Below are 14,970 nucleotides of genomic sequence, written 5' to 3'. Positions count from 1 at the left end.
AGCGCTGCAGGGTGGGGGCAAGGGCGAGGAAGGTGGTGTCATCGGCAAACTGGAGAAGGTGGACGGGGGGTGACGGCAGCGGCATGTCCGCCGTATATAAAAGGTACAGAGGGGGGGAGAGGACGGAGCCTTGGGACACACCGGTGGAGGGAAAAAAGGTGTAGGAATCCGTGTTATGGATGGTGACGTAGGAAGGACGGTGGGAGAGAAAGGAGCCGATCAGACGGACGTAGTTAATGGGAAGGGCGAAGGTTTGGAGCTTGAAGAGGAGACCGGAATGCCATACGCGGTCATAAGCACGTTCGGGGTCCAAGGAGAGGAAGATTGCGGAGCGATGGGAATTAAGCTGTTCGGAAAGGAGATGAGTGAGGTGAAGGAGAAGGTCGTCAAAGAGAAGGACAGCCGAAAGCCACACTGGGTAGGGGAAAGGAGGCGGTGTTGGCGGAGATGCTGGTGGATGCGGCGGGTGAGGATAGATTCCAGGACCTTGCTGAAGACCGAGGTAAGGCTGATGGGACGGTAGGAGGAGACGGCGGACGGCGGTTTACCAGGTTTAAGGAACATCAGGATACGGGAGGTTTTCCACAGGTCGGGGTAGTAACCGGTGGACAGGACTACATTGTAGAGTGGAGAGGAAAGAGACAGGAGCTTCACGAAGGTGACGGTAGGTGACACGATCGTGACCAGGAGCGGTGTTGCGTTTCGTGCGGAGTGGAGCAATGAGATCGTGTGTAGTGATAGGGGCATTGAGCTGGACTAGGGCAGAGCGGGTCCCTATATACGAAACCGGAGGGAGCGGCCATTGGCCGCTGTCTGCACGTGGCTTAGCGGTGGCGCCCTCGCTGCGCGGAATAGACGCCGCGGAGGCGGAGCCCTCTATGGGCTGACCACGTCCATTGGTTCTGCCGCGTGTTCGACTTCCGCGGCGGAAGGTACTAGATGTTCGTCAAACCAGGAACGTATACCTGCAGTTCTGAGAAGCCTGCTGTTGTCATCTTGGCAGACGGGAGTGTCCATAGTATGCTAATCGTGAAGATGTGGAAGAAATGGGACATTTGGTCGTCGAGAATGCTGAAATAAACAACCTGGTTCATGGTTCCAGAATGAGATTTGTCACTCTGCAGCGGAGTGTGCGCTGATATGAAACTTCGTGGCAGATTAAAACTGTGTGCCGGACCGAGACTCGAACTCGGGACCTTGCCCGCGAAAGGCAAAGGTCCCGAGTTCGAGTCTCGGTCCGACACACAGTTTTAATCTGCTAGGAAGTTTCAACCTGGTTCATATTCACGGTTATTTCAATGAGCACGACAAACACCTCCAAATCCTCACATAACCAATTCTAGCATGAACTACAAAAAATGGTTCAAATGGCTCTGAGCACTATGGGACTCAACTGCCGTGGTTATTAGTCCCCTAGAACTTAGAACTACTTAAACCTAACTAACCTAAGGACATCACACACATCCATGCCCGAGGCAGGATTCGAACCTGCGACCGTAGCAGTCGCACGGTTCCGGACTGCGCGCCTAGAACCGCGAGACCACCGCGGCCGGCCAGCATGAACTACAACCTATACACACTGCTAATTAAACGCCTCATTGGGCTGCCGATGCACACGACGTCGTGTATTGCTCGAAACACCGCGCCTCGTTGGACGACAATATACACCTTCAGTCAGTTACTTTTCAGTTAGTATCATTGGGCCTATGAAAACGTGCAGAGTTACATGCCACTTTGAGCATCTACATCTACATGACTACTCTACAATTCACTCTTAAGTACCTGACAAAGTGTTCTTAGGACCATTTTATGACTACTTCTCTATCGTTCCACCCTAACAGCGCGCGGAAAAATGAACACTTAAATCTTTCTGTACGAGCTCTGTTTTCTCTTATTTCATTACGATGATCATTTTCCTCTATTTTGTTTGGCGATATTATCCTGTTTCCACATTCAGACGAGGAACTCAGTGACTGAAATTTCGCTGCGACGAAAAACGCGTTTGGTATTATAATTGCCAAAACCAACTCGCTGACACTCACCCTACCTCCGCCTTGCCCAACCTCCCCAGTATTCCGCGATAGTACAAAACGAGGTGCCCTTCTTTGGGCTTCCTCGATGTCCTCCGTCAATCCTGTCTGGTAAGGATCTCACCCCGCACAGCAGTACTTTAGCAGAGAGCGGAGAAGCGTACTGTTGGCAGTCTCTTTACTAGCTCTGTTGCATCCTGTACGTGTTGTGTAATAAAACGAAGTCTTTGCTTAGCCTTCCACACAACATTATCTATGCGATCGTTCCAATTTAAGTTGTTCGTCATTGTTATTTCTAGGTATTTTGTTGAACTCATAGTCCTCAGACTTGTGCGATTTATCGTGCAATCTAAATTTGATGGATTCTTTTAGTGCTCATATAGATGATCTCGCAGTTTTCCTTATTCCGAGGCAGTTGCCCATTTTACCATACAGATATCGTGTGTAAGTTATTCTGCAATTGTTTTTGACCTTGTCATAAATTTACTAAGGTGTAAATGACAGAATCATCTACAGGAAATGTAAGAGGGCTGCTCAGATTGTCTCCTAAATCGTTTATGTAGATCAGGAACAGGAGAGGGCCTATTATACATCCTTGGAGACCGCCAGATATCACTTCTGTTTTGCTCGATGACTTCCCGTTGATAAGTATTTACTGTGACCTACTTGGCAGGAAATCATAAATTCACTCGTACAACTGAAACGATATTTCATAGGCACGGAATTTGTTTAGAAGTTTCTTGTGAGGAAGGGATGGCAATGTCTCTTTACTACGTGCCCGTCTCCAAATTTCCATGGCATGCAGTTCCTGTCTAGATCCCCCATCGGAAACAGATCGAAATGGGCCTGTATTCAATGTCAACAGCAGTTCCTGTCTGGTTTGAAACCGACTATCATTGACAAGGCATCACTCTCTTTTCCTGTCGCTGTCGGTTAGGATCTTTTTGTGACCAACGTTCTTGCGCTGTGTTACTTGGCTGTGAATGGTACACCGTTCGTTGTAGACGCGTTGGATAGTCCACGGTGACACACAAGCAAATCGGAGAATTTCACCCTCGGTGTAGTCACGAACACGTCCAGACAGGATAAATCCTTCCTGTCATTTTGTTACGTCTCTAAGTTGACCTTCCTTACTGCGCTGATTCCTTTAAACCGACCGGCCCATACACACCACTTTACTGTCACAACTTATTTCAGTGCTGTGGAGTCACGTAACAGCCTCGTACCAGTTCAGGATTATTTCCAACCCTCCAAAGCGACCAGTATGCTGTTTGAGGAGGGTGATATTAAGATTTTATCTGGTGATATACTCCTCATTGAAGGGAAACTGGACAAACCATTTCGTCGAGCCCCGCGAAAAACGGCGCAATGTTTCTCCTCCTTTGATCTACTTCAAAAGGAAGGAAAGGAAGAATGATTGGGTTTAACGTTTCGTCGACATCAAGGTCATTAGAGGCGAAAGACAAGCTCGTGTGGTATCAAGGATGTAAAGGAAATTTGCCGCGCCCTTTCAAAGGCTCCATCCCGGCATTTGCCTGGAGCAGTTTAGGGAAATCACAGAAAACCTAAATCTGAATAGCCGGACGCGGGTTTGAACTATCGTCCTCCCGAATGCGAGTCCAATGTGCTAACCACTGCGCCACCTCGCTCGGTTTCTACTTCAGTCGATGACGCTACAATAATGACTTGAGTAGTGAAGGTTCGAACATAAGAAATCTAACATTTAAGTCATGATTCTTATGTTATCAATTTATCACTCAGTGCTCCACAGAGATTAAAAAAAAACACAATATGCTTTGTGTCATAAAATACCACCAAGATTTTCCACACTGACTGTTCAGATCGCGTGTCGGTTCTAAGCACGGATGCGCGAATTCATTTTCGATTCTGGTTCTCTCATGCTCTGCTCGGACATTAATAGAATCATCAGCTCTGTGTGTTAGCACAACGACTATACAGCTCACAGTGTAGAACTAAGATTGCGGGCAGCTCTACCACTGCTTCCCTATGATCGACTGTTGGTCGTCAGCTACAATATTCATTGGTCTTTCAACAGCTGGATATTATCTTACCCAAATCGCGCACCTACCAACGAGAGACATTTCTTCAGCAACCCAATATCAGACATATCTCCGAAAACTGGCTTTATAAGGTCGACGACAGCTTCTGGGAGACTTTTGTGTTTAAATTCCTTTGATTCATGACTTCTATTGAAGGTGGACCAAGTGTCTGTTCAATTTGGACATGTTCTTGTTGTTGTTGTGGTCCTCAGTCCTGAGACTGGTTTGATGCAGCTCTCCATGCTACTCTATCAGTGCAAGCTTCTTCATCTGCCAGTACTTACTGCAACCTACATCCTTCTGAATCTGCTTAGTGTATTCATCTCTTGGTCTCCCTCTACGATTTTTACCCTCCACGCTGTCCTCCAATGCTAAATTTGTGATCCCTTGATGCCTCAGAACATGTCCTACCAACCGGTCCCTTCTTCTTGTCAAGTTGTGCCACAAACTCCTCTTCTCCCCAACTCTATTCAATACCTCCTCATTAGTTATGTGATCTACCCATCTAATCTTCAGCATTCTTCTGTAGCACCACGTTTTGAAAGCTTCTATTCTCTTATTGTCCAAACTATTTATCGTACATGTTTCACTTCCATACATGGCTACACTCCATACAAATACTTTCAGAAACGACTTCCTGACACTTAAATATATACTCGATTTTAACAAATTTCTCTTCCTCAGAAACGCTTTCCTTGCCATTGCCAGTCTACATTTTATATCCTCTCTACTTCGACCATCATCAGTTATTTTGCTCCCCAAATAGCGAAACTCCTTTACCACTATAAGTGTCTCATTTCCCAATCTAATTCCCTCAGCATCACCCAACTTAATTCGACTACATTCCATTATCCTCGTTATGCTTTTGTTGTTGTACATCTTATACCCTCCTTTCAAGACACTGTCCATTCCGTTCAACTGCTCTTCCAAGTCCTTTGCTGTCTCTGACAGAATTACAATGTCATCGGCGAACCCAAAGTTTGTATTTCTTCTCCATGGATTTTAATATCTACTCCGAATTTTTCTTTTATTTCCTTTATTGCTTGCTCAATATACAGATTGAATAACATCGGGGAGAGGCTACAACCCTGTCTCACTCCCTTTCCAACCACTGCTTCCCCTTCATATCCCCCCCGACTCTAATAACTGCCATCTGGTTTCCGTACAAATTGTAAATAGCCTTCCGCTCCCTCTATTTTATCACTGCCACCTTAAGAATTTGAAAGAGTGTATTCCAGTCAACATTGTCAAAAGCTTTCTCTAAGTCTACAAATGCTATAAACATAGGTTTGCCTTTCCTTAATCTTTCTTCTAGGATACGTCGTAAGGTCAGTATTGCCTCATGTGTTCCAACATTTCTACGGAATCCAAACTGATCTTCCCCGAGGTTGGCTTCTACCATTTTTTCCATTCGTCTGTAAAGAATTCGCGTTAGCATTTTGCAGCTGTGACTTATTAAACTGACAGTTTGGTAATTTTCACATCTGTCAACACCTGCTTTCTTTGGGATTGGAATCATCATATTCTTCTTGACGTCTGAGGGTATTTCGCCTGTGTCATACATCTTGCTCACCAGATGGTAGAGTTTTGTCAGGACTGGCTCTCCCAAGGCCGTCAGTAGTTCCAATGGAATGTTGTCTACTCCCGGGGCCTTGTTTCGACTCAGGTCTTTCAGTGTTCTGTCAAATTCCTCACGCAGTATCGTATCTCCCATTTCATCTTCATCTTCATCCTCTTCCATTTCCATAATATTGTCCTCAAGTACATCGCCCTTATATAGACCCTCTATATACTCCTTCCACCTTTCTGCTTTCCCTTCTTTGCTTAGAACTGGGTTTCTATCAAAGCTCTTGATATTCATGCAAGTGGCTCTCTTTTCTCCAAAGATCTCTTTAATTTTCCTGTAGGTACTATTTGTCTTACCCCTAGTGAGATAAGCCTCTACATCCTTACATTTGTCCTCTAGCCATCCCTGCTTAGCCATTTTGCACTTCTTGTCGATCTCATTTTTGAGACGTTTGTATTCCTTTTTGCCTGCTTCATTTACTGCATTTTTATATTTTTCCTCTCATCAATTAAATTCAATATTACTTCTGTTACCCAAGGGCTTCTACTAGGGCCTCGTCTTTTTACCTACTTGATCCTCTGCTGCCTTCACTACTTCATCCCTCAGAGCTACCCATTCTTCTTCTACTGAATTTCTATCCCCCATTCCTGTCAATTGTTCTCTTATGTTCTCCCTGAAACTCTGCGCAACCTCTGGTTTAGTCAGTTTATCCGGGTCCCATCTCCTTAAATTCCCACCTGTTTGCAGTTTCTTCAGTTTTAATCTACAGTTCATAACCACTAGATAGTGGTCAGAGTCCACATCTGCCCCTGGAAATGTCTTACAATTTAAAACCTGGTTCCTAAATCTCTGTCTTACCATTATGTAATCTATCTGAAACCTGTCAGTATCTCCAGGCTTCTTCCATGTATACAACCTTATTTTATGATTCTTCAACCAAGTGTTAGCTATGATTAAGTTGTGCTCTGTGCAAAATTCTATCAGGCGGCTTCCTCTTTGATTTCTTAGCCCCAATCCATATTCACCTGCTACGTTTCCTTCTCTCCCTTTTCCTACTACCGAATTCCAGTCACCCATGACTATTAAATTTTCGTCTCCCTTCACTATCTGAATAATTTATTTTATTTCATCATACATTTCTTCAATTGCTTCGTCATCTGCAGATCTAGTTGGCATATAAACTTGTACTACTGTAGTAAGCGTGGGGTTCGTGTCTATCTTGGCCACAATAATGCGTTCAGTATGCTGTTTGTAGTAGCTTACCCGCATTCCTACTTTTTTATTCATTATCAAACCTACTCCTGCATTACTCCTATTTGATTTTGTATTTATAACCCTGTATTCACCCGACCAAAAGTCTTGTTCCTCCTGCCACCGAACTTCACGAATTCCCACTATATCTAACTTTAACCTATCCATTTCCATTTTTAAATTTTCTAACCTACCTGCCCGATTAAGGGATCTGACATTCCACGCTCCGATCCGTAGACGCCAGTTTTCTTTCTCCTGATAACGACGTCCTCTTGAGTAGTCCCCGTCCGGAGATCCGAATGGAGAACTATTTTACCCCCGGAATATTTTACCCAAGAGGACGTAGTCACCATTTAACCATACAGTAAAGGTGCATGCCCTCGGGAAAAGTTGCGGCTGTAGTTTCCCATTGCTTTCAGCCGTTCGCAGTACCAGCACAGCAAGGCCGTTTTGATTAGTGTTACAAGGCCAGATCAGTCAATCATCCAGACTGTTGCCCCTGCAACTACTGAAAAGGCTGCTGCCCCTCTTCAGGAACCACACGTTTGTCTGGCCTCTCAACAGATAGCCCTCCGTTGTGGTTGCACCTACGGTACGGCCATCTGCATCGCTGAGGCACGCAAGCCTCCCCACCAACGGCAAGGTCCATGGTTCATGGGGGGGGGATAGTTCTTGCAAAGTTACAAGATAAGCAGACAGAATAATTTATACTCTTCACTTCTGGATATACACTCCTGGAAATGGAAAAAAGAACACATTGACACCGGTGTGTCAGACCCACCATACTTGCTCCGGACACTGCGAGAGGGCTGTACAAGCAATTATCACACGCACAGCACAGCGGACACACCAGGAACCGCGGTGTTGGCCGTCCAATGGCGCTAGCTGCGCAGCATTTGTGCACCGCCGCCGTCAGTGTCAGCCAGTTTGCCGTGGCATACGGAGCTCCATCGCAGACTTTAACACTGGTAGCATGCCGCGACAGCGTGGACGTGAACCGTATGTGCAGTTGACGGACTTTGAGCGAGGGCGTATAGTGGGCATGCGGGAGGCCGGGTGGACGTACCGCCGAATTGCTCAACACGTGGGGCGTGAGGTCTCCACAGTACATCGATGTTGTCGCCAGTGGTCGGCGGAAGGTGCACGTGCCCGTCGACCTGGGACCGGACCGCAGCGACGCACGGATGCACGCCAAGACCGTAGGATCCTACGCAGTGCCGTAGGGGACCGCACCGCCACTTCCCAGCAAATTAGGGACACTGTTGCTCCTGGGGTATCGGCGAGGACCATTCGCAACCGTCTCCATGAAGCTGGGCTACGGTCCCGCACACCGTTAGGCCGTCTTCCGCTCACGCCCCAACATCGTGCAGCCCGCCTCCAGTGGTGTCGCGACAGGCGTGAATGGAGGGACGAATGGAGACGTGTCGTCTTCAGCGATGAGAGTCGCTTCTGCCTTGGTGCCAATGGTGGTCGTATGCGTGTTTGGCGCCGTGCAGGTGAGCGCCACAATCAGGACTGCATACGACCGAGGCACACAGGGCCAACACCCGGCATCATGGTGTGGGGAGCGATCTCCTACACTGGCCGTATACCACTGGTGATCGTCGAGGGGACACTGAATAGTGCACAGTACATCCAAACCGTCATCGAACCCATCGTTCTACCATTCCTAGACCGGCAAGGGAACTTGCTGTTCCAACAGGACAATGCACGTCCGCATGTATCCCGTGCCACCCAACGTGCTCTAGAAGGTGTAAGTCAACTACCCCGGCCAGCAAGATCTCCGGATCTGTCCCCCATTGAGCATGTTTGGGACTGGATGAAGCGTCGTCTCACGCGGTCTGCACGTCCAGCACGAACGCTGGTCCAACTGAGGCGCCAGGTGGAAATGGCATGGCAAGCCGTTCCACAGGACTACATCCAGCATCTCTACGATCGTCTCCATGGGAGAATAGCAGCCTGCATTGCTGCGAAAGGTGGATATACACTGTACTAGTGCCGACATTGTGCATGCTGTGTTGCCTGTGTCTATGTGCCTGTGGTTCTGTCAGTGTGATCATGTGATGTATCTGACCCCAGGAATGTGTCAATAAAGTCTCCCCTTCCTGGGACAATGAATTCACGGTGTTCTTATTTCAATTTCCAGGAGTGTATGATGGTAATGCCACACATAAGATATGAAATTTGTCATGTCGTCTGGAACATACAAGTGATCAGTGAAACGTCATTCACACACAATTGGAGCAAGAGGATTGCTGAGAGGCAACCTTGACAAAGTACGAAAGGTGCTGAGAGAAGCACAAATGAAGAGGTGTCTAGTGACTCAGAAAATGGTTTCGATGATCCATAACTTCATTAAACTTTTAGTGAAACCTCAAACACCATTCTCCACAAATGTGCTTTTTTGAAATATTAGGATCGTTTGCAAATGGACCTAAAATTTTCACTAATTTTATCATAGCCATTTCGTAATACGCGTAACAGTCCAACAAAAGTTTGTGAAAAAATTGTTTTAATTTTTCCAACTTCAGACAAGCTGTAATGTAAAGAAACTTTTGACGAAACGTATAAAGCATAACCTTCAAGCTTCTATATAAACTTCAGTATTAGCACCTAACTAAACTTTAGAATGAAAAAGAATTTTCTTTGAAAACTTTCATTTTTAAAATGACGAAAGATAAATGATACTTAGTTTTTGTAGGTGTTTCCTTAAACCTGGAACTAATAAGTCAATGAGACACGGAGTATTTCTAACACTTCTCTTTTTCATGGAATGGTGAATATTTTCCAAAGCAATGCAAATGTTACCTAAAACTAATTCTCAGGAAAGAAACCTAACTATCGACATTGGTATGAAACATAAATCCTCTTCACCACTCCTCAGTGACACTTGTTTCTGGACTCCTTGGTTATGTGAAGGCAGAAATTGGAAGACTACAGCCTGTCAATGCTTTATGTCTGACCACTACCACTAATATAATAATAATAATAATAATAATAATAATTCATGATTGCAAAACAGGATCAAACAATAAACACCAGATATTACAGGAAGCATATTATTAAAGATCCCAATACCACAACAGATAAATGCAGACTTTGCAAACAACAAATAGAAACAGTAGATCACATCACAAGCGGGTGTACAATACTAGCAAATACAGAATCCCCAGAAGACATGACAATGTAGCAAAAATAATACATCAACAACTTGCCATACAACATAATCTTATAAAACAACACGTTCCCACATACAAGTAAGCACCACAAAATGTACTGGACAATGATGAATACAAATTATACTGGAACAGAACCATTATAACAGATAAAACAACACCATATAACAAACCTGACATCATACTCACCAATAAAAAGAAGAAATTAACACAACTAATCGAAATATCCATACCCAATACAACAAATATACAAAAGAAAACAGGAGAAAAAAATGAAAAATACATCCAACTGGCTGAGGAAGTCAAGGACATGTGGCATCAGGATAAAGTTGACATTATACCAATTATACTATCAACTACAGGAGTCATACCACACAATATCCACCAGTACATCAATGCAATACAGCTACATCCAAACTTATATATACAACTACAGAAATCCGTAATTATTGATACATGTTCAATTACCCGAAAGTTCCTAAATGCAAGGAAGTCACGCTTGATCAAGGTCCGCGTCACTTTTCATTTTTGACCAGACATAACGTCTGAGAAAAGAAAGAAAGAATAATAATAATAATTACATAGTCATAATAATCATTACATAGTTACTGGTGTGCTGTCAATTAGATGGTTAATTGTTGCAAAATGAAAAATGAAACAATTTCTGGTCTATTGCGGAAACTGGCTACAATTCGGAGAAAGCATTTTAAGAGGTATTTAAGCATGTGCGATCTACAGCATATGTCTCAGTTCTACTGTACCAGGTACGTATGTGATACGTGGACTTTGTGAGGAGCAGCACAACTGAACTCATTTTTTACGTTTTACCCATCAGAGGATAATTACTCCGCAGGTTGGGAACCACTGTCTTAAAAGGACCATGCCGGCGGTACGTAGCGCTGAGTAGCCGACTAACCGGTGGAGATTGCTCGAGAACGATCTGGATGCAAGCGTGAATCTATAGCAGTTGGTTCTCAAACACATGTGTACTCACATTTCTTCGGGCGGCAGGTTGAGGGTGATGGATCCCTTGACTTGGTCTCCGTACTTCAGGTAGCCCAGGAAGCCAGTGATGACAAAGAGGGAGCAGACGATGCTCATGCCCACGTTGAGGACTCCCAGCGGACTGGTGAACTGCTGGGGCTTTTTCATCTGCTCCTGCAGCGGAAGCACCTGCAGAAAATACAAGCCGTCCACACTATAATGTCGATAATATCGCAGTGTACGTCACTGTGGAAAATACCGATTTCGGAGTCCACGAATAGTTTTAGGCGCCCCTATAACTGGCTCGGTAAGTCAGTTTGAGGGTGGCGGAAAGGCAAAGACATACCATATCCAACAGGACAATCTGTACTAAACCATTATTGTCTTCAAACAAACTTTCGGAATGATGACAGCTTTACTTTCAGACACAGGTACTATGCTTCACGTACGCTGGGACAGATTTTCACGCCAAATGGTTGCACTGTGTACCCGAAAGTACTTAGTGAACCAGAATCCCTTTTCACCCTACCTACTCTATTTGCGGATGATATGCGCTGAAATTATTTGACGACCACTTTTCGCATAAATCAGAATATCTCTGATTTCAGTCGTGACCATTATCGAACCGAGATGTACACTATCTGATCAAAACTATCCAGACATCTATCACTGGACATTAATATATTTTGTGTCCACCCTTCACCTTTATGAGGGCTTAAACTGTTGGGAATAATTTAAACGAGCTGCCTGAATGTCTCTGGAGGAATGGATGACCATTCTTCCATAAAAGCCGAAACTGGGAAAGTAAGTGACGCTGGACGCTGGAGTATGGAGCGAAATCTACACCACTGGCCATTAAAGTTGCTAGACCACGAAACCGACAGGAAGAAGATGCTGTGATATGCAAATGATTAGCTTTTCAGAACATTCACACAAGGTTGGCGCCGATGGCGACACCTACAACGTGCTGACATGACGAAAGTTTCCAACCGATGTCTCATACACAAACAGCAGTTGACCGGCGTTGCCTGGTGAAACATTGTTGTGATGCCTCGTGTAAGGAGGAGAAATGCGCACCATCACGTTCCCGGCTTTGATAAAGGTCGGATTGTAGCCTATCGCGATTGCGGTTTATCGTATCGCGACATTGCTGCTCGCGTTGGTCGTATCCAATGACTGTTAGCAGAATATGGAATAGGTGGGTTCAGGAGGGTAATACGTAACGCCGTGCTGGATCCCAACGGCCTCGTATCACTAGCAGTCGAGATGACAGGCGTCTTATCCGCATGGCTGCAACGGATCGTGCAGCCAAGTCTCGATCCCTGAGTCAACACATGGGAACGTTTGCAAGACAACAACCATCTGCACGAACAGTTCGACGACGTTTGCAGCAGCACGGACTATCAGCTCGGAGCGCATGGCGGCGGTTACCCTTGACGCTGCATCACAGACAGGAGCGCCTGCGATGGTGTACTCAACGACGAACCTGGGTGCACGAATGGCAAAACTTCATTTTTTCGGATGAATCCAGGTTCTGTTTACTGCATCATGATGGTCGCATCCGTGTTTGGCGACATCGCGGTGAATGCACATTGGAAGCGTGTATTCGTCATCGCCATACTGGCGTATCACCCGGCGTGATGGTATGGGGTGCCATTGGTTACACGTCTCGGTCACCTCTTGTTCGCATTGACGACACTTTGAACAGTGGACGTTACATTTCATATGTGTTACGACCCGTGGCTCTACCCTTCATTCGATCCCTGCGAAACTCTACACTTCAGCAGGATAATGCACGAACGCATGTTACAGGTCCTGTAGGGGCATTTCTGGGTACAGAAAATGTTCGACTGCTGCCCTGGCCAGCACATTCTCCAGATCTGTCACCAGTTGAAAACGTCTGGTCAATGGTGGCTGAGCAACTGGCTCGTCACAGTACGCCAGTCACTACTCTTGATGAACTGTGGTATCGTGTTGAAGCTGCATGGGTAGCTGTACCTGTACCTGTACCAAGCTCTGTTTGACTCAATGCCCAGGCGTATCAAGGCCGTTATTACGGTCAGAAGTGGTTTTTCTGGATACTGATTTCTCAGGATCTATGCACCCAAGTTGGGTGAAAATGTAATCACATGTCAGTTCTAGTATAATATATTTGTCCAATGAATACCCGTTTCTCATCTGCATTTCTTCTTGGTGTAGCAATTTTAATGGCCAGTAGTATATTTTCTTACTCATCCCAAAGACGTTCCGCAGGGTTCAGTTTGCGACTGTGGGGAGGCCAGTCCATTCCAAAAATGTTACTGTCCACAAATCGTTGCCTTATGATGCTGCTTTATTACAGGGGCCATTGTCATGCTGAAACAAATACTTATCGTCTCCGAACTGTTCCTCTACTGTGTGCAGTAAATAATGCTGTAAAATGGGTTCATATACTTCCGCGTTTAGCATTTTCTTAAGCGCAATAGGAGGACCATAGCCTACCCACGAAAAACACACCCATACTGTAACAGCACCTTCTCTGTACTTCATTGCTGACACCACACATGGTGGCAGGTAATGTTCTCCAGGCATTCTGTACATCTAAACCCTTCCATGAGATTGGCGCAGGGTACAGGGTGACTCATCACTCCAGATCTCTCATTTCCAATCGTCTAATGTCCTGTAGCGTCGCTCTTTACATCACCTCAAGCATCAGTCTGCTCTGACTTTAGAAATGTGTGGCTTATGAGTAACGGCGCGACGATTGAACCCCATTCTTTTTAACTTCCGACACACATTAATTGCGCTAGCTGGTGGTATTCTGAAAATCACTAGTGATTCCGTCCACTGATTTCATGAGATTTTTTGCAAGCATCCTCTTTAATGATCGACAGTCCCTGTTTTCCAGTACATGACGTCTGCCCGGTCTCGATTAAGCTCTGATCGTTCCTTCGCATTTCCCTTCCACGATCACATCGTCAACACTGACTTGGGCAGCTTTAGAAGGGTTGGAATATCCCTGATGGATTTATTATTCAGGTGACACTGAATGACTAATCCACGTGCTGGAAGTCACTAAGCTCTCCCGACCGATACATTTTGCCTTTATGCTTCTCTACTGGCAACAAAATACTTTCCGCCTCGCTTTACACTATACATGTAACACCTATTGGTTAATTCCCCATTACATAGGGGTACCCGTATTCCTTTGGTCAAATAGTTTATGAATCTTCTATGCCTCTCATGGAAATCCAACTGTGTAAGGGTCTCGAGAATTAGACGAGGGATTTATAAGAGACCTCTTTCAAGGGCGGATTACACTATTGGGATAAAAACAGATCGAGAACGAGGGGAAGCAGTGTTGGGGAAGAGCAAAGCGATGATGCATCGAAGTCATCGGAAAAGATATGAACACCAATAACACACGGGATACACGGACGACGCGTGTTAGACAAATATACACGAAAATACTCACAGAGACAAAATAAGTCGTTTCGTATCACTGGTTGGAATTACGAACCGTTCTTATACAGCGAATGGTGTAATATAACAGATGCCAAGTGTCGTAAGAACCTCTTCTATTCTTCGGGCAGCATTTGTGTCATTTATGTATCTGTCTATCTGAATTGTCGTTGTGGCGTTCTATTAGGTTTTCCGGTTGCTTCACGCACTTGTCGCAATAATTGTTGCCGATAAAATAACAAGAAGCAAAAACAACAAGAAAGGCATCAAGAAGTTTGTGTACGATAGTTATGGGAATGTGTAAAGGAAGTGGGGAAGATTAGGGGTTTACGTCCTGTCGAAGACACGATCATAAGATACGGCGCACAAGCTCTGATAGCTCAGCAGCAAGGAAGGAAATTGGCCATGTGTTTGTCAGAGGAACTATCCCAACATTCACCTTCATCGATTTGGGAAAGCCG

The 14,970-nt window shown here is 45.2% G+C and overlaps 1 protein-coding gene across 2 annotated transcripts in view; it reads right to left on the bottom strand.

The window, feature by feature from the left end:
* Positions 1-14,970, bottom strand: part of LOC126260023 (proton-coupled amino acid transporter 1-like) — a 447,322-nt gene that overhangs the window by 18,464 nt on the left and 413,888 nt on the right. For both annotated transcript variants that reach the window (XM_049957187.1, XM_049957188.1), the window contains one exon: positions 11,079-11,257. In XM_049957187.1, the coding sequence (XP_049813144.1) occupies positions 11,079-11,257 (179 nt within the window). The remainder of the gene's footprint in view (positions 1-11,078; positions 11,258-14,970) is intronic.

The sequence above is a fragment of the Schistocerca nitens genome, chromosome 5 (genome assembly GCF_023898315.1).
Source record: "Schistocerca nitens isolate TAMUIC-IGC-003100 chromosome 5, iqSchNite1.1, whole genome shotgun sequence".
In the NCBI taxonomy this organism is placed as follows: domain Eukaryota; kingdom Metazoa; phylum Arthropoda; class Insecta; order Orthoptera; family Acrididae; genus Schistocerca; species Schistocerca nitens.
Note: the sequence above shows the minus strand (reverse complement) of the source record. Positions and strands in the feature narration are given on the sequence as shown.